Raw genomic sequence first — 24,722 nt, forward strand, 5'->3', positions numbered from 1 at the left:
TAAAATGACACCACCTGTAACTACACGCGTACCATGATTATCCATTCCAAATTATCAAGTTTTGTAATTTCCTAAATAATGTTCTGTTAATTTTCCTTTTTGTTATCAACTCTCAATATGTATTTATGGCTGCATAGCAAACAAATTTTTTCAAAACAGTTTAATTACAAACAATCATTGTTTTGTGTTATTTTTGCTGTTTGCACTATACCTTTCACCATACCTTAATTTCAATAATCAAATTGTTATAAACTAAAACCTATTAATTTACATTATAAAGGGTCCAGGCTCTGTATAAGCCCAGGCTTTTTCCTGGTGCCCTCCTCTTATCACTCGTTGTTCTTATTTCTTGTATGTTTCATGATTATTTATTGTGATATTTGGAAATAAAAAAAACAAACAAACAAAAAACAGATAACTATGAAAGAAAAAACACCCTTGTCACACAAAGCTGTGTGCATTCAGATGCTTGATTTCGAGACCTCAAATTCTAAACTTGAGGTCTTGAAATCAAATTAGTGGAAAATTACTTCTTTCTCGAAAACTATGCCAACTTTTTATACTATCACCCTCTCCCTATTACTGGTTACCAAGTAAGGTTTAATGCTAATAATTATTTTAAGTAATTACCAATAATGTCCACTGCCTTTAAGAGGCATGCACAGCAACTACATACACATTAGAATTTTAAAATTGTATTAATATAAAAATATATTTATAATAACATATTGATTCAGAGCAATATTTTAAAGTTGAAATACTTTTTCTAAATGGCTACACATTAAATGGTTGGAAATTTAACATTGATTAATTTGTTGCTGCCTCTAGCTACAGGGCAATCTCAGTGGTCTAGTTGGTATGACACTGCTCTTGTGTCACCCTTTGTATGGTCTCCTTTACACAGAGAAGACAAATTTCATGTTTTTTGTCATGACAATAAATATTTGTAATCTTTTAATCTTAATCTGACGAAGGTCGTGGGTTTGAATCAGTTTATCTTTCACAACTTAAACGGCTAACCCCTTAAAGGGTATACTTTTTCCTAACAAAAAACACAATGTCCACAGGTTTTCATTAAACTTACACAGTATGAAGATTATGATAGTAGAAAGCTTCCCTTGAAATTTTACTTACTGAGGTGCTGTAGTTTTTGAGAAATGAGTAAAAGTAATAATTTTCGTCTCAGTTTAAGCATGTAAAAAGTGTATTAACCAGTTATGCTATGGTTTGGGTATAATATCATAACTGGTTAAGGGGATTTTACATGCTCAAATAGTTTTGGTCTTATGAGACCAAAACTATTTTGTGACTTGTTTTACTCATTTCTCAAAAACTACACAACCTTAGTTAGTAATATTTGAAGGGAAGCTTTCCACTATCATTATCTTCAAACCCTGTAGGTTTAATGTAAATCTGTGGACATTTTGAAAAAGTACTTGAATCCTTTAAACGGCTAACCCCTTAAACCTGTACAAGTACTAACCCTAACAGGAAAGAAATTATATAGGATTTGAGGCATTGCATGGTGGGGGATCAATGTATATTTGGTTTGCGGTAACACCATGTGTGTATCTACTTGCCAGGTAGAGTTGTTCTTAGGGAACTGTCTTGCTTTATTCTACTGCCGCAGAGTAGATAATCGGAGGTTTTTAACTATTACCAGGGCGGATGGTATAGAAAATAGACTGGACTACTACTTTGGCTTATAGGATCATAATTAACTGTACTGCCGCGGAGTCAGTTCTGAATTGGTCTCAATGTTTTTTTTCTCCAAGCCTACTTACCTTGTATTTCACACCATATCTCCCTTGTTCTTGTATTTCCATTGATGGTTCCTGTTCTCCATGTGTAGTTAGGGCATACAGCTTGCTCTTTCAGACACAATCTTAAAGGAACGTTACAGAATTGGTAAGAAACAAAAATCGTGAAGATCACAGATTTACATAAAACTTACTCGGTCTAATGATGATGATAGTTGAAAACATCCCTTGAAATATTTCAGTCTGAAATGTCATATTTGATGAGAAATAAATAATCTAACTTCGCGTTTGGAGTTTATTGCTCATTGAGCGTTTTATTCCTTTTTTATTTTGGCTCCGCTGCAATGCAAAATTTGTAAGCGGTTTTCAACTATTCTCTCGTGAGCAAGATGGCCAATTGATCTCAAACTTCTACAGGTTTGTCAGTTTATGTGTATGGTGGATTACATAAAGTGCTTACACTGCTAAGTAGCAACTGTTTTGTTAGCAAAAACCAATTCTGTAATGTTCCTTTTGCATTAAAAAGAAAGCAAGAGAATACATGCATTTGAGAATTTGTTTAACCACTATCTCCATTTAGCAAAAGCTCCCAAAAATTTGCAAAAGCAATCTTATGAAGTTATCGCAAATAAGGCTGTGTCCAAATTGACAACTACACCTGTAGCTGGAATGTCACTTAATTTTGTGTTAAAGTAGAATTGTCTGGAGGAACACCCTTCTAGCAAATTACTCTTCTATGATAAGTGTTCCCGGCCCAATTTCATAAAACTAGTTCTAATTGGCAATTACTTGGCTAAGCAAGAAATGACCTGAGTACCAGTCGCAGTCCTGGTCGCAGTCCTGGTAACTATACGGTGTTCTGGCTGTTACCAAGTTTTTGCTAAGCAAAATTTGTATGTGCTAAGCACCTTTTTCTGTTTACATGCTTAGTACCTTTCTTGGATGAGATTGACTGGGCAGGGTTTTCCTCCGGGCATGGCTGGACTCGTTACAGATCTTGAGCTTATACTAAATGCAGCATCATCGAGTGAATAACAAGACTTGAAGCAAGACGTCTCAGGACTCCAAGATGTGACCTGTAGTTTAGGATATACAAAAAAAAGACATGCACGTACTTAAACCTCCTACATATATTTAACAGTAACAGTCTACCCTTCTAACAGGGAGGTTTAGCGGCACGTTCCATGAGCAACGTTAACTTGAGTCATAAATCGTGTCGTTAAAAGTTCAAGATTTTAGCATACGTGAAGTTACCAGTCTTCACCTTATGTTTGTACGTGCGTGCAGACGTCATACGTTAGCATGCAACAAGCCCAAAGTACATGTAGTGCCGTCACTTGGTGCTTGCCAAATTGCTTGCCGAATTGCATATAGCTGGTTAAGCAGAAAAAACTTCTTACTAAATTTGTTAAAAAACTTCTTACATAAGTAGTTATGTATGACCATTGAAAATCATCCATTACAACTCAGTACACAATTAACCCTCCTACTATCTGACCAAAGATCACTTAATTGTTGCAATTTTTTGTTAAAGCTAAGCCAAATTTCATATAGCTTGTTGAGCAGAAAATACTGCTTACAAATATGGGGCTTGATTGGACATGTAGTTCTACTGTCTGAACTGTCTGACCATTATCATCCCCATGTCTATATTCATCAGTACACAGTCAATCCTTCTACTGCCTGACCAAAGATAACTTGTTGCCATTTCCACTCAAGCTAAGCCTAATTTCATAATAGATGTTAAATTTGCATCGGGGATAAAGAATATTAATTTTGGGTTTTTTTTTACCCATACACCGATGTGTGTTAGCACTGTATACTCAGTACTTTCCCCGAGTCCTGTGAAAAAAATATCACAGGCGTGTTACTCGGGTGGGATTCGAACCCACGACCCTTGCAATTCTAGAGCAGTGTCTTACCAACTAGACTACCGAGGTTGCCCGGCAGCTAGAGGCAGTTCGAATCCTATGTTTTGGCAGCGGGTACCGCAACGATATAATAGATGTTAAATTTGCATCGGGGATAAAGAATATTAATTTTGGTTTTTTTTTTTACCCATACACCGATGTGTGTTAGCACTGTATACTCAGCCTAATTTCATTAAGCTGTTGAGCAGAAAATACTTCACACAAAATTTGGGCTTGACTGGACAGAAGTAGTTTAGCCTCCTACTAATATCCACTATGGCTTTGGCTATGCCAGCCATCAGTATGATATCCAGTGGTGAATGTGTCAATCTACAAAGCACACGGTCAACCCTCCTACTGTCTGACCCTTCAACATTATCCAATGCGGAATTGAATAACAAATGAAATAATGCAAGCCTTTCAATGAGTGAGAAATTACCTCTTTCTTAAAAACTACGTTACTTCGGAGAGAGCCTTTTCTCACGATGTTTTATACTATCAATAGCTCTCCATTGATCGTTACCACGCAAGTTTAACTCTGCATTAAGCGGGTGAGCTATAGTTAATACTAGGGAGGTTCCGCATGCGAACAGATATGGTTAGTGCGACGGATACGTCATCATTCTTCCGTCATGCGCTACTCTCTATCCGCTATACGTGCAGACGACACTGACATCCTGCTTGCTATGTCCACGCAAGTACAATGTAGGATACGGATAGCTCAACGTATCCGTATGTATTTTCCGTTCGCATGCCATACCTCCCTAATGATTAGGAAGACAAAGGGGGTGGGGTGAGAGGGTTCTTACCAAACAGTCTCCTGGGCAGGGTTTATCACATCGATGAGATGTGTAGATATCTAGTAGTGTCTCATTAACACTAGATAGGATCTGATTCAATACATCTTGTCTGTTTGCATCAGGATAATCTATAAACGCAAACAATGATAACATTTAATATGAGAAAGAGAAGCCCCATGACTAGAATTTAAGGGGGGGGGGAGGTTGCAAGACTGCTGGGTTTGCAGGTCAAAAGGTTTTCAGGACAATTTTGTTGTTGGACAAGCACAAAGATCTCAGACGAAAACAAATAATTTTAAAAACTAGCCTAGCCGGTGGTCTTCAAATATTTGTCGGCTAGCCATTTTTGTAAAAGTGTACCCTGCAATAAAAAAAAACCTCTTCCTTTTTACAAAGAGGCCTAAAGGTCCGGTCACACTGGCCTCGATAACGAGAACAAAAAACAAGAACGAAAACGAGAGCGTGAACAATGCTTGCCCTCGATTAATGGAATAAGCATGCGCGTACTCTGCCTGGAGCAATTCAATAGAATGCGTTCTCTTTGCGTCGAGATCGTTTTTGTCATCGCTGCAGTGTGACTGACCTCTAATGCATGCTCTGAAGACCTTCTATAAGGTCATAGTTGAAAGTTGTCGGCTGGCCATTTTGTAAAAATGTACCCTGCAATAAAAAAAAAAATCCTTCTTTTTCCAATGAGGCCTAAAGGCTCTGTCACACTGGCCTCTATAACGAGAACGTAAATGAGAATGTGAGCAATGCATGCCCTCGCTGCTGGAATAAGCCTGCGCGTATTCTGCGTGGAGCAGCTCAACCAATACATAGCGTTCTCTTTGCGTCGTGATGGTTTTCGTTATCGCTGCGGTGTGACTGGCCCTTGATGCCTGCTAAAGTAGACCTACTATGAGGTCAAAGTTTATACATAAATAAGGGAATCAAAGTATGGTGAACAGGTTTTCAACTAGTGGTTTAATCCTTACGAGGCCTGGTTCTTGACAATTTTACCTCGACTTCGTCTCGGTAAAAAAAAAACTTTCAAGAACCAGGCCTCGATGGGTTTAAATCACTAGTTGAAAACCGATTCAACACACTTTGATTCCCATTCGTAAATACTTTTTTGGTTAAAAGGCGTAATTAAGTAGGAAACTCTGTATAACTTATCCGTTTCTGAGTGCTTAAGCTCTGTATGTTTCCACCTCCATGGTGTTCAGTACATATACGACGTACACGTGTGTTTTCCGGTTCCGTTTGTGCCAGCGCATGCGCGTATAGTCTTGGTGCATATTTGCGCGTAACAAGAAACGTCTTGCATCAAGCCTAGCATGGAGTCTCCGCTCACAACCGGTTATAAACAAAGGTTTAAACACCCCCACGTGACGCGCTCTCCACCAATAGGAATAGCGAAACTGTCTGAGGTATTTATGAAAGGTCATTACCTTGTAGGATGCAGTATTCATGGTCAACAGTGAGTCCATCATTTCGCTCGCACTCAACGAGGCGTGTCTGTTCTCCGATCCCACACCCTCGCTCCGTCTCAAACCGACACTCACTCCAGAAGCTTCGGCTCCAGGTGTAGGTGTGGCAAGGGACTGCATTGCATGGCTTGGTCTGGCGGTGAAGAAAAAATATTATTTTTGTTATATAATTTTGGACATGAATCAAAGGATGCCTCATAAGTGAACTTAAAGCCATTATACACTTTCGGAACAGAAAAAAAATAAATAAAAGTTCACAGATTTACAAATAACTTACAGGGTTTACAGAAGGTAATGGTGAAAGACTTCTCTTGAAATAGTATTCCATGAAATGCTTTACTTTTTGAGAAAACATCAAAACAATATAAATTCTCTATAGCGAGAATTTTGGATTTATTTTAAACACATGTCTTGACACAGCGAGACGTGCGGAAACAAGAGTGGGTTTTCCCGTTATTTTCTCCCGACTCCGATGGCCGATTGAGCCCAAATTTTCACAGGTTGTTTATTGTATATATAAGTTGTGATACACGAAGTTTGGGCCCTTGGACAATACTGTTTTACCCAGTGTTTGGCTTTAATTACTGTAAAAATAATGATAATATTGATGATCATCATCATGGCATTCCTTCGTGTCATGGCCACGCAGTTAAGAGCACTGGATTCAAGCTGTGGTGTTTGATCAGCAGAGTGTGTGTGCGGATCCCGGTCATGAAACTTGCTACATAAAATTGGGGAGGTAGTGCTTTCTGCTCTACCGGCCAGGCTTCGGATTGATGATACCCAAGCATACATACGTATTGACCCTTTGTACGCGTGTCACATGCGGCGGCTGATGCCACGCTCACCATGTTGGTGGTCAACAGGCTTACGTGTAAACGCCGTGTCACCTAAAATTGCGCACTTCACGCGTTGCCATTGACCACCAAAATGGCGCATCCAAGATTATTCTGATGATGACGTCAGGTGAAATGGGTCAATAGACTGTAAAAGGGGGGTTATCCTGTTTCAGCTCTAGTAATAGGTGGCAATGGCCTCTGGAAAAAACTAATTATAGCCCACACCTTGAAGTGGCCTTAAGGCCTTGTGTCTGGCGACTTGCTTGAAAAAAAAACAAAAAGCATTCTCTGTCGTTCAAAGCATTTTGTGGATCTGCGAACCTGTATCCCGTATCCTCCATCAATTGGTCAATAAACATGTAGGTCTCTTCTTTAGGCGTCCTTCGTGTTTGTCTGCCTCTTTCTCATAAATTACAATACTTCAGAGGGAGTCAGCATTTCCCACAATGTTTTATACCAAGTCAGTTTTTAAGTTTATATTTGTTTTGAGTAATTACCAAACGTGTACATTCCCTTAAAGGCCATTGGACCCTTTCGGTAAACAGTATTGTCCAAGTCCCACACTTCGTGTATCACAACTTATATATAAAATAAAAAAACTGTGAAAATTTAGGCTCAATCGGTCATCGGAGTCGGAATAAAATAATGGGAAAACCCACCCTTGTTTCCACTCGTTTTGCCGTGTCATGACATGTGTTTAAAATAAATCCGTAATTCTCGCTATCGAGAATTGATATTGTTTTAATGATTTCTCAAAAAGTAAAGCATTTCATGGAATAATATTTCAAGAGAAGTCTTTCACCATTACCTTCTGTAAACCAATAAATTATTTGTAAATCTGTGAACTTTTTTTTTTTTCTGTACCGAAAGTGTCCAATTGCTTTTACTGTTTACTCAAGGACTTGAACTCGATGCTGTAGTCGGCTTGACCATGACATTGGTGCACGGTAATCAATGCTCTATTTGGCCACAAACTCGAACAAACACAAAAATATCACAAATAAATCTTCATTCCTACCTGCCTCTGGGTCCACTTCTCTGTGCACTCCACCGACTGACCCTCATTGACCCTCGACCTCTCCATGACCCCATTCAAACCACATGTCGCATTGCAGGCTGACCAATCAGAGTATCTCGTTGGTTCACAGTTTGGTGGGCAGGGAATATTGCATATATCTGTTGTTGTAACATTCTGATTGGGGCAATGATGGGTGGCGACCGGGAAGCCGTTGTTGTTGATGCAGCTGGTTACGCGATATTTCGTCCCTGCAAATTAATTCACATACCTAGATATAAAATGTTTTATTTAAAAAGCGAAATTTCTATTAGCCAAAACATTACGCGAACTTTACCTTACCCAAATTCTACTTACATGTTCCGGTTTTAATGTTACACCAGTTTTGTTATTAAAAAGTATTTACTAAATCGTTTGCAGTACCCGCTGCTAAAACATAGGATTCGAACTGCCTCTAGCTACCGGGCAATCTCGGTGGTCTAGTTGGTATGACACTGCTCTAGAATTGCAAAGGTCGTGGGTTCGAATCCCACCCGAGGAAAATGCCTGTGATTTTTTTCACAGGACTCGGGGAAGTACCGAGTATACAGTGCTTCATACATCGGTGTATATGGGTAAAAACCAAAAATTAATATTAAAAAGTAGTTGTCATATAACATTCACCCTGGAACCCACTTCCTAAAATGCCAGTGATCCTGAGGCCACAAAGCTACTGCTTGAGTCAAACAACTGAAATGCTGAAGAGCCTACTGTTCTGGTCGATTAATGTCATTCAAAGTTGCTTTTACACAATTTCCCCCATTACTTCAATTATAAACGAGAACCTTTGAAATCTTGTTTGTATTTGTGTTAGAGAGGTTCACATAGTCACAGCCAGCCATAGTCATACCCGTTTCAGCCAATACTGTAACCGCAGCTGGTCACAGCTATAGCTGAAGCCAATAACAGCTTCAACCGTATGACCGCAATAGACCTTATGCATTGACGTCATCCAGCGGCCATCTTAGTGGAAAAACGGTGACGAAACAATCGAAACGCACAGATTTGTACGCGCGGCGCACAGGATTGGCCAATGAACAACCTCCTTTTGACCTCTAGGTGAGGGCGCCCTACTGAAATGACGTCATGTGCATAAGGTCTATTAGTCACAAGCTTAGGCCCTTTCGAGACCACGGCTTCGGCTTTGGATTCGGCTTCAAGCTCCGTTCTCTCGTCTGAAGCCCTGAATTTCACAATTTTGCGCATGCTGTTGTGCATACGCGATGCACAACAGCATGCGCAAAATAGTGAAAATAATTGCGGGGCCAAACTAGCCTGAGCCGAATCCAAATCCGAAGCCGTGGTTTCACAAAGGGCCTTAATCTCCTACTACTGTTTACCTGATCCACATTCCCCACTAACAGCCTTGCATCGACTCCACTCCCCAGTCACCAGCCGGTAACCAGACCCTACACAATCGGAATCAGTACAGGGTGTGGTTTGAGTCAGATCCCCGCACTGTTCACCGATAGGCGTCGGGTGGCGGATTACTGAGCGCACTTGGGATTTTGTGCTGTTCCGTTGACAGGGGGTGGGGCAGGGGGAGCTGTTCTGCCAATTGCTCATCACGCAATCACCTGGTGGAAAAACAAAGTATTTTGTTGGATTTAATGACTTACATTTGCTCAAAATTTAAACAAGTTAAACCCCAAAACTTAAACAACAAAAATCAAAACCAAAACCCAAACAACAAACTCCAAACCACAAACCCAAGCCCCAAAATCTAAAACCCAAACCCGCTAACAGAAAACCCAAAAACAATCTATGACTCAACCCAAACCAAAAATGAAACCCCAAATCCAACCCCAAACTCAAGACACAAGCCCAAAACAAAAACCCCAAAAGACAAAACCAAAACCAAAACCCTGAACCTCAAACCTACCTGGGCATGGTAAGACACAGTGTTTGCTTGGGTCAGGATGTGAAAATCTCTTAGTGCAATTCATTCGCAAAACCAATCTATGACTCTAACCAAACCCAAAACCCAAACCCAAAACCCAAACACAAAACCCAAACCTAAACCCAAACCCAAAGCCCCAAACCTACCTGGACACGGTAAGACACAATGTATGATTGGGTCAGGATGTGGAAACCTCTTAGTCCATTTCATTAGCAAAACCAATCTGACTCTTACCAAAAAACCAAAAACTCCAAACCCAAACCTGAACCCCCAACCCAAACCCCAAAACCCAAACTCCAAAACCCTAAAAGCCCCAAACCTACCTGGGCATGGTAAGACACAATGTCTGCTTGTGTCAGGATGTGGAAACCGCTTAGCACATTCCAACTCATAGCCCTCCCCTGCCTTACAAGAGACCGTCCGAACTCCAAACCCAAACTCCCAAACCTACCTGGAAACGGCAAGACACAATGTCTGCTTGGGTCAGGATGTGGAAACCTCTCAGTCCATTTCATTAGCAAAACCAATCAATGACTCTAACGAAACCAAAACTCCAAACCCAAACCCAAAACCCTAAACCCAAACCTGAACCCCCAACCCAAACCCCCAAACCCAAACTCCAAAACCCCAAACCCTAAAAGCCCCAAACCTAACTGGGCATGGTAAGACACAATGTCTGCTTGTGTCAGGATGTGGAAACCGCTTAGCGCATTCCAACTCATAGCCCTCCCCAGACTTACAAGAGACTGTTCTAACCCCCAACCCAAACCCCAAAACCCAAACTCCAAAAGCCCCAAACCTACCTGGGCAAGGTAAGACACAATGCCTGCTGGTGTCAGGATGTGGAAACCGCTTAGCACATTTCAACTCATAGCTCTCCCCTGCCTTACAAGAGACCGTCCAAACCCCAAACCCACAACCCTAACTCCAAAACCCCAAACCCAAACCCCCAAACCTACCTGGAAACGGCAAGACACAATGTCTGCTTGTGTCAGGATGTGGAAACCTCTTAGTCCATTTCATTGACTCTAACCAAACCAAAAACTCCAAACCCAACCCAAACCCAAAACCCTAAACCCTAAACCCAAACCCAAAGCCCAAAACTCAAAACCCAAAACCCAAAACTCAAAGTCCAAAAACCCTTAACCCGAACCCAGACCCTAAACCCCAAACCTACCTGGGCAAGGTAAGACACAATGTCTGCTTGTGTCAGGATGTGGAAACCGCTTAGCGCATTCAAACTTATAGCTCTCCCCTGCCTTACAAGAGACCGTCCGGACTTGTGCACCGTGACCGCAGTTTCTTCGTGGGTCAATGACCTCACAGGGGCCCCACTAAAGATCAAAGAACAAAAATACAGACAGTCAGAATCCACAGGAAAGCTCCATTTAGTAAAGAAAATAAAACAAAAAAACAGGGGCTATAATAAAAACATCCTTTTTGTCTTGCAACTCACACCTGCTATCTCTATGTAATTCCTGTCCAACCAGGGGCCGGTTTCACAAAGCAATAATATTCATCGCAAGACAATTTTTCAGTATCACCAAAGTAATTTGTATTGTGACATCACCATTTTCATAGCAACTACGATTGATTTGCCGTTACGATCAATCTTAGATCTTTGTGAAATCGGCCCCAGGGCACTTAATTGAATCGCATTATCCAGTGGTGCAGCTGACTGCTCCACGCTTCAAGCCTAAAGCTTTTCAGAAGGCATTTGAAAGCACACAAATTTGTGCAACACGGGTTTTTCTTTTTTCATTATTTTCTTGCAACTGCAATGACCAACAAAGTTCAAATGTTCACAGATTTATTGTGGTATGCATATGTTGGTACAACAAAAAGTGAGAATACTGATATCTGACAATTAAAGATGCTATGTCAGATTTTTGGCAAATTTGTCCCCAAAAATTTGATTTAAAATTCAATGGTATTTTGATGGGGGTCGAGAAAGTTACAAGCTTTCCATTGAGCTATTGCTCAAAAAGAAAAAGTCCACCAATTATTAGTAGCAGAGAAATAAAGTGCTCAAAATTAGTTTTTGTCGGGATCCCGACAATATATCACGTGACCAATTCATATGTGTTTTATAAGAAACATTTTAAATTTTTCTCATGGTTCCTGACCATCAAAAGTAAAATTTTTGTTTTTTTCGTTAGAGCGGGTGACACTTTTTGAAATATCATTCACTAAAAAAAAATCTATTTTTTAATGTTTGGGGCCAAAAATCTGACATCTTTAACAGCGGCGACCAGTTCCTTTACTGGTCTAGGGTAACAGAATCAATATAATATTCAAAATTACCTCTGAAACCTCCCACTCTAGTTTGTCACACATCATCTCTATGCAAATCATGCTGTCAATCAAAGGTGGGCAGCTCCGCCCACCATTGACACTCTGCTGTAGAATACCCCTCATCCTGGTCTTCAATCCTGTCATGAATATTCATTAAGTAAAATTAGTGATCACATACATGTAAGCATATGGATATTCATCAAGTACATATACACACAAGTGGCAGTGCAATTCAAAATGGACACAGGACTTGAATGAGCAGATTTCAAGTCAGCAATGCCATGAATGGGGGACAGAAAGGCTTGGGAACCATCGTGATTCGAGGACATCACTCGACTTAAGCATGTAAGCAAGGTAGTGCAATATTTTACCAATATTTAAAGCAGAGTGCTTTGTCGCAGAATCAAATATGGATAACTATTTGATAATAATAATAATAATAATACGAAGCATTTATAAAGCGCTCTACGGCGAACAGAGCGCTTTACACGAGACTATGACAAAAAGAAAAACAAACTAGGATGGTTTTGGAAATATAAACCAGGAGGGAAACTGACTGGGTAAATTTTGAAATGTTTTTGGGGGTTTAACAAAGAAGTGACTAGAGTGGGATTCGAACCAACGAACTCCGGATTAACGAACTGTGGCGCTCTACCAACTGAGCTATCTAGCCCTATGTTGGCAGTGTCCCTATTTTGTCAATATCTTTGTTCGAGGTGTCAGTCAGAAGCCATACAACCAATAACTGCCATGTAGCCAGGGATCACACCCAAATTACGATATCATTAACCTGGGAAGCGGCAGCCAGGGGATCACCTTAAGCGGATGCGACTTTTTTTTCTGTACAATTTTTGAGCATTCCGCAGGCTTGTGTACATTGCATTGAAAAACGCATTAGAACGGGGTTTGATAAACATTAGGCTGTGCAATACTAAACAATATCGAATGAATATCGAATGAATGCTCAAAAATTAATTATTTGACAGGTACTGTCCAATATGGATAATTATTGGATGCTACAAGCATACCTCTTCCGCAGGCTTGTGTACACGGTGACCATGCCATCCACTCTGACACAACGCAGTCTACGACACAAGGAACATCACATGCTGCTTGGGTGCTGGGTGCAGTAGCGGCAGATGACTCACAGAAGTGTAGAGGGACGAAGGTTGAATCACTCCGCTGGCACAGGATGCTCCGATACTTAATACCTTCTCCACATTCATCACCTGAAGTATCAGTTATAAGGATTGAATAGTTAAAGGAACATTACAAAATTGGTTTTTACTGACAAAACAGTTGCTGGCAGTGTAAGCACTTAATGTAACCCACCATATCCCAGGTCGAAATTCCAGTTGAACCTAGTTAAACTGGGTTTAACTGGAACTAGTTGAAACCAGTTGATAAACTAGTTCAACACAGTTAAAACCAGTTGGTTTAATATGGAAAATGGACAGAGACCAACTGGTTTATAATTTCAACCTAGTTGAACACAGTTAAACCTAGTCGAAAGCATGGAAAATGGATGAGTTTAATCACTATCCAGTTGAACCAGTTGACCCCAGTTAACTAGGTTCAACTGGAATTTTGACCTGGGATACCTAATTCAAAATAATCATTCTCCCTTTCAAGGCACTCCAAGGTTCAGCCCCACTCTATATTCAAAACCTGTTGACTCCCCGTACTACAAGCCCGGGTCTTAGATTCACCAGCAACATGCTCTTTGTTCCCCGGTCTCGTCTAGCCAGCTACGGGGACGGGTTTTTTTCCATTACAGCACCCAGGCTCTGGAATTCACTCCCTGAAAACCTCAGGGAAATCCATGACATTTCCATCTTTCAGCAGCAACTCAAGACACACCTGTTCACACTTGCTTTCCCCAACACTTGAGAATTTGAAATGGTCTTTCACCAGATTTAGTGCGCCTTATAAATGCTGTGTTATTATTATTATTATTATAAACTGACAAACTTTTAGAAGTTCAAGATCGATCGGCCATCTGGGTCACCAGAGAATAGTGAAAAACCTATTACAAATTTTGCATTGCATCGATGCCAAAATAAAAATGAATAAAACGCTCACCGAGCGATAAACTCCAAACGCAAAGTTAGATTATTTATTTCACATCAAATATGACATTTCAGACAAAAATAATTCAAGGGATGTTTTCTACTATCATCATCATCATAAGACCATGTAAGTTTTATGTAAATCTGTGATCTTCACGATTTTTGTAAGGATTGAAAAGTTAACTATATTTTTGTTTAACCTCCTCTCACTGTGACAGTTTATAAAATTTACTCTCATGATATATTTTTTGACACTTATTTTTGTTTATATTGCTTTTAATATTCCGTAACATTCTTAAATATTTATGTAATTTTTATATCGTAATTTTATCACGTGATTTGATGTTTATTTCTAATATGTTCGTTTGTTTGAAGGGGCCAAATGCAAACCAGGTATTTTTTACTGATTTGGCTTATCCTGGGTAAATCAAGGAAATAAATAAATAAATAAATAAACTTAAAATAAGAGTCATCATTTGATGATTCTTATTTTCAGTTTATTTTGTAAAAAAAAAATATAGTTAACTTTTTCATTTTCATTTCTCCTGAAGACCAGCAGAGTATACTGTGCGAAACGTCGAGCCACACCGGCTCTTTTCAGAGCCAACACTCCCACTCAAGAGATTTACACACGGTTGTACCCGCAAGAACAGCACCTACCACTAAGTTTAAATGAGTAATCAATGGTATTACATAACTGAGTGACTTAAACCCACCTTCATAATAATAATAATAATAATAATAATAATTAAAACTTATAAAGCACCATCTATCTAAGACTAAACTTATTCCGAGGCGCATAAAACAAACAAAGAGAGTAACAAAACAAAAACAAAAATACAAATTAAGAAGCTTGGAAAGAAATAAGGGTACATTGCATAAAAATGTTGAATTACATAAACGTGTTGGCAAAAATAAATGGTTAAAAACAGACAGGAAGTCAATCATAAAAATTTTTTGAATAGGTGGGTTTTAAGCAGAGTTTTGAAAATGTCCAGAGACGTTGTAGCTCGAATATGTAAAGGAAGAGAGTTCCAGAGTGTGGGTGCGGATACAGAAAAAGTAAGAACGCCATTGGAAGTGTTTGTTTTAGGGACAGTTAAATAAAGTTGGTTTGTAGAGCGAAGATTGCGAGTAGGTGTATATGGTGAGAGAATTTCTTTGAGATATGGAGGAGCCCTTCCATTCATAGCTTAAGCAGACAGCTCTGCCATGCTCCTTCTTGCCAGTCATACATGAAGCTTGGGTCATCACAAGGCTCGTAGTTCATCAAGCAGTGTGAGTATTATGAGTTTCAATGAGTAACCGTTGGTATTACATAACTGAGTGACTTAAACCCACCTTCATTAAGCAGACAGCTCTGCCATGCTCCTGCTTGCCAGTCATACATGAAGCTTGGGTCATCACAAGGCTCGTAGTTCATCAAGCAGTGTGAGTATTGTTGTGATATGGGACTACTTTATTCTGCCCATGTATATTGTGCCCAACTGTGTTATCATTCTTCTTATAAAGTGGTATGAAAGAATAAAGACCTTGGTCAGGAGCTAGGAAAGCAACCATCGTATATCGCCTCAATTACTTCCTAGACTCATATCACTTCAAGTATAATGAGTTTCAATGAGTAATCGATGGTAATACATAACTGAGTGACTTAAACCCACCTTCATTAAGCAGACAGCTCTGCCATGCTCCTTCTTGCCAGTCATACATGAAGCTTGGATCATCACAAGGCTCGTAGTTCATCAAGCAGTGTGAGTATTATGAGTTTCAATGAGTGACTTAAACCCACCTTCATTAAGCAGACAGCTCTGCCATGCTCCTTCTTGCCAGTCATACATGAAGCTTGGATCATCACAAGGTTCATAGTTCATCAAGCAGTGTCAGTATTATGAGTTTCAATGAGTAACCGTTGGTAATACATAACTGAGTGACTTAAGCCCACCTTCATTAAGCAGACAGCTCTGCCATGCTCCTTCTTGCCAGTCATACATGAAGCTTGGGTCATCACAAGGCTCGTAGTTCATCAAGCAGTGTGAGTATTATGAGTTTCAATGAGTGACTTAAACCCACCTTCATTAAGCAGACAGCTCTGCCATGCTCCTTCTTGCCAGTAATACATGAAGCTGGGATCATCACAAGGCTCGTAGTTCATCAAGCAGTGTGAGTATAATGAGTTTCAATGAGTAATTGTTGGTAATACATAACTGAGTGACTTAAGCCCACCTTCATTAAGCAGACAGCTCTGCCATGCTCCTTCTTGCCAGTCATACATGAAGCTGGGATCATCACAAGGCTCGTAGTTCATCAAGCAGTGTGAGTATTATGAGTTTCAATGAGTAATCGTTGGTAATACATAACTGAGTGACTTAAACCCACCTTCATTAAGCAGACAGCTCTGCCATGCTCCTTCTTGCCAGTCATACATGAAGCTTGGATCATCACAAGGCTCATAGATCATCAAGCAGTGTGAGTATTATGAGTTTCAATGAGTAATCGTTGGTAATACATAACTGAGTGACTTAAGCCCACCTTCATTAAGCAGACAGCTCTGCCATGCTCCTGCTTGCCAGTCATACATGAAGCTGGGATCATCACAAGGCTCGTAGTTCATCAAGCAGTGTGAGTATTATGAGTTTCAATGAGTAATCGTTGGTAATACATAACTGAGTGACTTAAGCCCACCTTCATTAAGCAGACAGCTCTGCCATGCTCCTGCTTGCCAGTCATACATGAAGCTGGGATCATCACAAGGCTCGTAGTTCATCAAGCAGTGTGAGTATTATGAGTTTCAATGAGTAACCGTTGGTATTACATAACTGAGTGACTTAAACCCACCTTCATTAAGCAGACAGCTCTGCCATGCTCCTTCTTGCCAGTCATACATGAAGCTTGGGTCATCACAAGGCTCGTAGTTCATCAAGCAGTGTGAGTATTGTGAGTTTCAATGAGTAATCGTTGGTAATACATAACTGAGTGACTTAAACCCACCTTCATTAAGCAGACAGCTCTGCCATGCTCCTTCTTGCCAGTCATACATGAAGCTTGGGTCATCACAAGGCTCGTAGTTCATCAAGCAGTGTGAGTATTGTGAGTTTCAATGAGTAATCGTTGGTATTACATAACTGAGTGACTTAAACCCACCTTCATTAAGCAGACAGCTCTGCCATGCTCCTACTTGCCAGTCATACATGAAGCTGGGATCATCACAAGGCTCATAGTTCATCAAGTCACTGCTGGTGATGTGAGGGCACAACTCCTCTGCATTATCCGTGTCTGGATCTGCAATCAATGAAGCTCATTTCAAATTTGGATTGAAAAACAAAATTATAAGAGAGGGATTCGACCTGTGTCCTCAGGTAGAATCTGGCATTAAAGACACTGAACCCCTTTGATAATTGTCAAAGACCACTATTTTCACTTGGTGTCAACATATACATAAAAACATAAAATAACAAACCTGTGAAAATTTGAACTCAATTGGTCGTTGAAGTTGCAAAATAATAATGAAAGAAAAAAATGACCCTGTGACACGAACATGCCTGTGATATTTTTTCACAGGAGTCGGGAAAGTACTGAGTATACAGTGCTAACACACATCGGTGTATGGGTAAAAACCAAAAAAATTAATATTCTTTATCCCAGATGCAAATTTAACATCTATTATACTGTCACAAGAAATTGTGTGCTTTCAGATGCTTGATTTCATGACCCCAAATTCTAATTCTGAGGTCTCGAAATCAAATTCGTGGAAAATTACTTCTTTCTCGAAAACTATGGCACTTCAGAGGGAGCCGCTTCTCACAATGTTTTATACCATCAACCTCTCCCCATTACTCTTCACCAAGAAAGGTTTTAAACTAATAATTATTTTGAGTAATTACCAATAATGTCCACTGCCTTTAAAGCCATTGGACCCTTTCGGTAAACAGTATTGTCCAAGGCCCACACTTTGTGTATCACAATTTCAATATCAAATAACAAACCTGTGAAAATTTGGGCTCAATCGGTCATCGGAGTCGGGAGAAAATAACGGGAAAACCCACCCTTGTATCCGCGCGTTTCGCCGTGTCATGACATGTGTTTAAAATAAATCCACAATTCTCGTTAACGAGAATTGATATTGTTTTACTGTTTTCTCAAAAAGTAAAGCATTTCATGGAATAATATTTCAAGAGAAGTATTTCACCACTACCTTCTGTAAACCCTGTAAGTTATTTGTAAATCTGTGAACTTTTTTTTTTTTCTGTACCGAAAAGCCATTGGACCCTTTCGGTACAGAAAAAAAAAAAAAAGTTCACAGATTTACAAATAATTTACAGGGTTTACAGAAGGTAATGGTGAAAGACTTCCCTTGAAATATTAGTCGGTAAAACAATATAAATTCTCGTTAACGAGAATTACGGAGTTGTTATAAACACATGTCATGACACGGCGAAACGCGCGAAAACAGGAGTGGGTTTTCCCGTTATTTTCTCCCGACTCCGATGTCCGATTGAGCCTAAATTTCCACAGGATTGTTATTTTATATATAAGTTGTGATACACGAAGTGTGGGACTTGGACAATACTGTTTACCGAAAGTGTATAATGGCTTTAACCTAGAGTGGCTTTTAGCCTTGTTTTGGGCGACTTGCTTATAAAAAAACAAATAAAATAAAAATAAAAATACCAGCGTTTCGTGAAATTGGCTGCTGTGCCTTTAAAACTTACCAATACTAATAATAGCCCTTGATTGCATCCTACAGTAACCAGTATGAGCCGTTAGTCCACAGCTGCGTATACATGGACCAAAGACAGACCAGTCAGAGAGTAAGCAGTCACCAGCACAGGGTAAGATACACTGCTGATGGGATGGGGGTGGGGTAGACAGAACCTCACGGACACACACACCTGTGTGGAATAAAGCAAAACAAAAATTTAGCTGCCAAAATTTTTGAATAAAGGAAGGTTTTTTTTTTTTTAATTGGCAGCCCCTCAAATTTGTGTAGGCTATTTTAACAAATGTGGTTTTCAAAACATTTTTTTTTTTTAATTGTTTTTTTTAAATTTAGTTTTCAAAATTTACTTGCACAAATTTATTTTCCAATTATTTTTTTTCCAATTTTATTTTTCCCGTCTGAGATGGTTTAAAAAAAAAAGGATGCAACTTCCAAAAAAGGAAGTGAGCGGGGACCTTACACATGTTTTTATTGCATGATTTACTCAAATAAATGTAACAAAATTTTTTTTTTTTACAATTTTTCAAATGAGTGCAAAACATTGAGGGCAGCATAATCAGCAAGAAATATTGCAGAGGGAAGCAGTCAATTATTGCCACAAAGAACGGGGTATACCAATAGAGTTATATATAAGAACTAGAGGGCACACTGGCCTAGATACGCACCCCGGCAATATTTCTTGCTGATTATGCTGCCCTCAACGTTTTGTACACATTTGAAAAATTGTAAATTGTAAGTTGTAAGTTGAACAAACAGGCATTGCTTAGCGTGTGTTTGTGCAGCCATTTTGTAAGTTGACAAAAAAGCATCGCTTCAGCGTTCAATAAACACAAACTCCAACGTATTCTTCATATTCAACGCGCGTGCAGAATGGCGCACGTATCTCCTTGCGGTCCCGTCGCGTTTGTGCAAGCAGCATCACCAGTGCGCCCTCTAGTTCTTATACATTACTCTATGGGTAAACCCCTTCTCTTAATGTTAAGTTAACTAGAGCAGGATTTGAACCACTGACCTCTGGTTTAAAGTGTCGGCTTTCCAGTTTTTAGCCTGATGTTGGCGGTCTCCCCTTTTCTAAACAGAGTACCTTTTTAGCTTTCGAGAAAGACTCAGGGTCGAAACTTGAGGCATAAACTATTTTGTTGCATTTATACAATCGGTCCATTTGGTCGGTAAGTTGTTTGCAACAGCTAAACTCTATTTTCTCACCATTTAAAATAAATCAAAACTCTTCTCTTGAAGAATAGCATTGCAAGTAAATCTTCACATTACCTGGTTCAACAGTTGTTCCGTCACTCTTCCCACAATGCACCTCCCTAGTCTGTAGTCCTTTACCGCAATCTATACCCACTACCTCGCACTCACTCCAGTTCCCAGCATTCCATTGGTAGCTGTAGCAGGGGGGCAGATTGTCACACGACTCCATTTTGAAAAGTACACCTGTGGGTAACAAAATAGAGTTGTGATAGATTTCAAAAATTGCATCTGGGATAATATAAGTTATCACACAAGTGCAAGTGGAATAGGTAAAAATACAGCGCTTCTGCGTCCCATATCCAACAAGGCCGAAGGCCAATTAGTTGGTTATGGTATGCAGACGGGTAACGAATTAGAGGTGAAAAGTGTCAGCAAAAACAAGCTGTGACAAAATGACAACAATATTGCTCTGGGGGAACTCAGCCACTCATTTGCAAGACCAATCCTTATTGGTAAACTTTGTTCCCTTAAACAAAATTTAGCCTTGGTTGTTCTGAATCCTTCCCTTCAATAAATATACATGTAACTTCACAGGTCACAAACTGTACTCTAGAATCTATACATGTATAAGGATACTTGAGATCCTAAATCGTACAAATCTGTTAACAATTTTGTCCATAATGGTTTAATTAATGAGTAATTACTCAATAAACAAAATTGTTCCATCGTGAAAAATGAACAAAATGTGGTCTGTAAGCTGAATAATGTTTTTTGCTGTTTGTGAAATCGCAAAGACCAGAACAACCAGTTTGCCAGGGAATAAAATCCACGCTCTTTAGCTCTTCGTGATAATGAAATTCCAGGTTTTTGAGGTTTTTGTCTTTCCCCAACCTAGTATAATCAAGACAATATACGACCCTTAGGTCTATAACTTAGATATCGTTCAACTGAATCAAAACCACCCTAAATTTGTTCATTTTTTAACCTTGTGAAATAGCTGATTATAATGGTGTACTCCAACTGACAATAACCTTCAGCAAAACATTCCTTTACCGGGAAAGTACACGTTTGGTAATTACTCAAAACAAATATTAACTTAAAAACTGACTTGGTAACGAGCATTGGAGAGCTGTTAATAGTTTAAAACATTGTGGGAAACGACTCCCTCTGAAGTAACTTAGTTTTTGAGAAAAAGGTAATTTCTCACTAAAATAATAAAAGACTTCTAGCTAGAAGTCTTATATTCTTATCTGAAAGCACACAAATTCGTCCAACAAGGGTGTTTATGAATGTGTATGATAAAGCCTTTTGATTGTCACGGCAGTCAGGGTTATTAACTCCCCAAAGGGCTAGAAAGATTACAGGAATGTTACTTACCGTCTTCATTTGCTTCACTCGGGCACGAAGCGCCACCGTTTGCCGCGAGTTGAACGATTCTCTGAGAGCGTATCCTGTGACCGTTGTCACCACACGTCTGGCTACAGTCTGAGAGGGCGCTCCAGGGAGATAGCTTGCAGTCTGCTGGGCAAGGGACCTCACAAGGACGGGATCCAGACGGCTTGGAAGAAGGATCGCAGAACGTTTCGTCTTGGGCTACGCCTTCAAAAAAATTATCAATTTAGGGTTGAAAAAAGAAAAATTTATTTGAGCTAGAATTTAAGCTGCCACCTCCGTATTAACAGGCCGGTGTCATAGGAAAATCTGGGATTGAATAAAGAAAATTCATAATAATAATAATAATCATAATAGTAAATTTTTATATTATAAGTTATCACACAAGCGCTAGTGGAATACGGAAAAATATATCGCTTCTTTGCCCATATCCAACGTCTCACTTGTACCCCGCAAAATAAAAAATAAAAAATTTCAGAGCATTATGTCATGCGCACAAAGTTTAGAATGTAATTTTTGCACTCTCCGTATACGGAACGTGACAAAATGACATTTCACAATACACACTGTGTAATAAAAACAGAGGAAGTAGGATATAAAACAGAGGTCGTAGCATATATGTTTTTATCCCCCTAGTAGTTCGAGCTTCTGATTGGTGGATAAGCACGTACTGGAAGATAAAGCGCTTTATCGCAGCCTAAAGGGCATATAAAAGAGCTGGCGACAATATTACCCCAGGGGTGGATTTCACAAAGAGTTAGGACTAGTCTTATCTCGAGTTAGGACCGGTTACTCGTCCTAACTTAGGACTATCCATGCAATTTGTATATCTCCTAGGACTAGTCCTAAGTTAGGACTAGTCCTAACTCTTTGTGAAATCGACCCCTGGTCACTGGGCCTCATATTTTATTCTTTAAACTATCTAAGCTCCCTGGCTGGGGAGTATACAGCCAGTGCTGCGAGTTACCGCACTCCAAGCTAATCATTCACATAAACCATCTCTGCCCTCACAGGTAACCATTTTACCCCTGGGTGGAGAGAAGCATGATAATATGTTTGTTACCATTACACAGATGTGTTTTAGGCACTCTATACTTAGAATTTTCTTTGGTATTGTAAAGAAAATCCACTGGCAATTCACTCAGGTGGGACTTGAACCCACAACCTTTGAAATAACGTGACGGCGCTGCTTTACGAGCTGAGCTATCTAGCCCATAAATCGATGGTCTCTCTATTTTGTCAATATCTTTGTTTGGGGTGCCTTGCTCAAAAGGCACAAGCGTCATGACTAGTATTTGACCCCGCATTCTGCTTCGGCCAAAACCAGAGTTTGGGCGGGTAAAAAAGGGCCAGTCACACTGCAGTGATTAAGAAAATGATCACAACGCACAGAGAACGTATTCTATTGGTTGAACTGCTCAGCGCAGAATACGTGCACGCTTATTCAACCAATCGAGGGCGTGCATTGTTAACATGATCATCATCATTTTTGTTATCTCTGCAGCGTGACTGGCCCTTTATACCGCTCGGCCACAACACCTCACATCAATTTAGACATACCTGAATCTTTCTCGCATGAAATCTCTCTGTATTGGACACCAGAGTCTCTGTCACAATTTGCAGCAGCCGTTCCGTTCACTGAGCATTCCCCCCATGCTCCTACCTGCCAGGTATAGGTCTGGCATGAAAGGTGAAGATTACAGGGTCTGTATTGGGTTAGCTCCGTCTCAGGGAGGCATGAGTCCTCTTCAAGATCGGAATAGGCTGAAAGGGGGAATGTTGAAGAAGAACTTTCCATCAGTAACATATAATAATAGTTACAATAATATAGGATTTGAGGCATTGCATGGTGAGGTATCAATGTATATTTGGTTTGCGGTAACACCATGTGTGTATCTACTTGCCAGGTAGAGTTGTTCTTAGAGTCTTGCTTTATTCTACTGTCCCAGAGTAGATAATCGGAGGTTCGATGACTAGAGCAAGCTAGTCGAAACGTTGAGACCAATTCAGAACTGACTCCGCGGCAGTACAGTTAATTATGATCCTATAAGCTAAAGTACACACATGTAGTAGTCCAGTCTATTTTCTATATCATCAGCCCTGGTGCCTGGTAATAGTTAAAAAGCAGGACAGTTCTTTTCAGAACTGAGAAGTCTCCCGAACCTCCGATTATCTACTCCGCGGCAGTAGAATAAAGCAAGACAGTTCTCTAAGAACAACTCTACCTGGCAAGTAGATACACACTTGGTGTTACCGCAAACCAAACAGTTACAATAATAGTGCCCATTTATAATGTGCAATGTCTGTCTGCAAGACACTCCTGACGCAGGAGAGGTGAAGGTTATACGATCTGTATTGGGTTAGCTCGGTCTCAGGGAGGCACGAGTCCTCTTCAAGATCGCAATAGGCTGAATGGGAGGGAGGTTGAAGGAGAACTTCAATAATAATGCTAATATTCAAGACCTGCTTGAATGGAAATGTCAAGTTGTGTGCTTGCATGTTTATCAACAAGCAGACATTGTGTTCTAATACGCTCTGCCACGTCAAGCCACTAAATTATTTTTATTACCAAGAATCTGTCTGCTCCTCATCTGCATGCCTCCTTTCTTGCCGCATGTCTTGGAACATGAACCCCAATCTGACCACTCTGAGATGACGCAATCCGTCGGGCAGGGAATCTTACAGGTCTCCTGCCATGGTGGCTCTTCACCCGGACAAAACTCGTCATCTAGCAGCTCATCGAGGGCGCTCATACAGTAGAGGACACGCGCATGGACACCAGAACCGCAGTCTGTCATGCCGTGGTTTAAACTACAGCTGGTCCATCTGGCTGTGGAATTAAAGGTATATGTTTGGTAAGAATAATAATAATAACAACAACAACTAGTAAAGCGCCTTTTCTAATGGTTGCAAAGCGCTACACCTGGACACAACTCGTCATCTAGGAGCTCATCGAGGGCGCTCATACAGTAGAGGACACGCGCATGGACACCAGAACCGCAGTCTGTCATGCCGTGGTTTAAACTACAGCTGGATCATCTGGCTGTGGAGTTAAAGGTATATGTTTGGAAATCAATCTTAAAACAAATGGCGATAAAAATTTAATTGGTTAAGAAGCCTACACCAACATTCGATAGTTTAAAGATGCTATCAGATTTTTTACCCCAAACATTAAAAAATATATTTTTTTTTGTATTTTAAAGAGTACCACCCGCTCTAACGAAAAAAAGTTTAACTTTTTACTTTTAATGGTCAGGAACCATGAAACTTTATTTCACTGCTACTAATAATTGGCAAACTTTTTCGAGCAATGGCTCAAA

The 24,722-nt window shown here is 39.9% G+C and overlaps 1 protein-coding gene and 1 non-coding gene across 2 annotated transcripts in view; one reads left to right on the forward strand and one right to left on the reverse strand.

The window, feature by feature from the left end:
- LOC139942885 (thrombospondin type-1 domain-containing protein 7B-like) overlaps nucleotides 1-24,722 on the reverse strand; it is a 49,981-nt gene that overhangs the window by 5,566 nt on the left and 19,693 nt on the right. The window contains exons 7-21 of the mRNA XM_071939692.1: nucleotides 23,972-24,232; nucleotides 22,963-23,166; nucleotides 21,388-21,609; nucleotides 20,086-20,253; nucleotides 18,809-18,988; nucleotides 17,241-17,378; nucleotides 13,059-13,259; nucleotides 12,040-12,167; nucleotides 10,913-11,069; nucleotides 9,176-9,412; nucleotides 7,800-8,047; nucleotides 5,904-6,075; nucleotides 4,480-4,598; nucleotides 2,694-2,836; nucleotides 1,785-1,885 (exon numbers count right to left, since the gene is read on the reverse strand). Of these exons, the coding sequence (XP_071795793.1) occupies nucleotides 1,785-1,885; nucleotides 2,694-2,836; nucleotides 4,480-4,598; nucleotides 5,904-6,075; nucleotides 7,800-8,047; nucleotides 9,176-9,412; nucleotides 10,913-11,069; nucleotides 12,040-12,167; nucleotides 13,059-13,259; nucleotides 17,241-17,378; nucleotides 18,809-18,988; nucleotides 20,086-20,253; nucleotides 21,388-21,609; nucleotides 22,963-23,166; nucleotides 23,972-24,232 (2,679 nt within the window). The remainder of the gene's footprint in view (nucleotides 1-1,784; nucleotides 1,886-2,693; nucleotides 2,837-4,479; nucleotides 4,599-5,903; nucleotides 6,076-7,799; nucleotides 8,048-9,175; nucleotides 9,413-10,912; nucleotides 11,070-12,039; nucleotides 12,168-13,058; nucleotides 13,260-17,240; nucleotides 17,379-18,808; nucleotides 18,989-20,085; nucleotides 20,254-21,387; nucleotides 21,610-22,962; nucleotides 23,167-23,971; nucleotides 24,233-24,722) is intronic.
- Trnas-aga (transfer RNA serine (anticodon AGA)) lies at nucleotides 8,265-8,337 on the forward strand. The gene has a single exon. It is a non-coding gene; the product is annotated as a tRNA-Ser (tRNA).

This window comes from Asterias amurensis, chromosome 10, assembly GCF_032118995.1.
Source record: "Asterias amurensis chromosome 10, ASM3211899v1".
Lineage (NCBI taxonomy): Eukaryota > Metazoa > Echinodermata > Asteroidea > Forcipulatida > Asteriidae > Asterias > Asterias amurensis.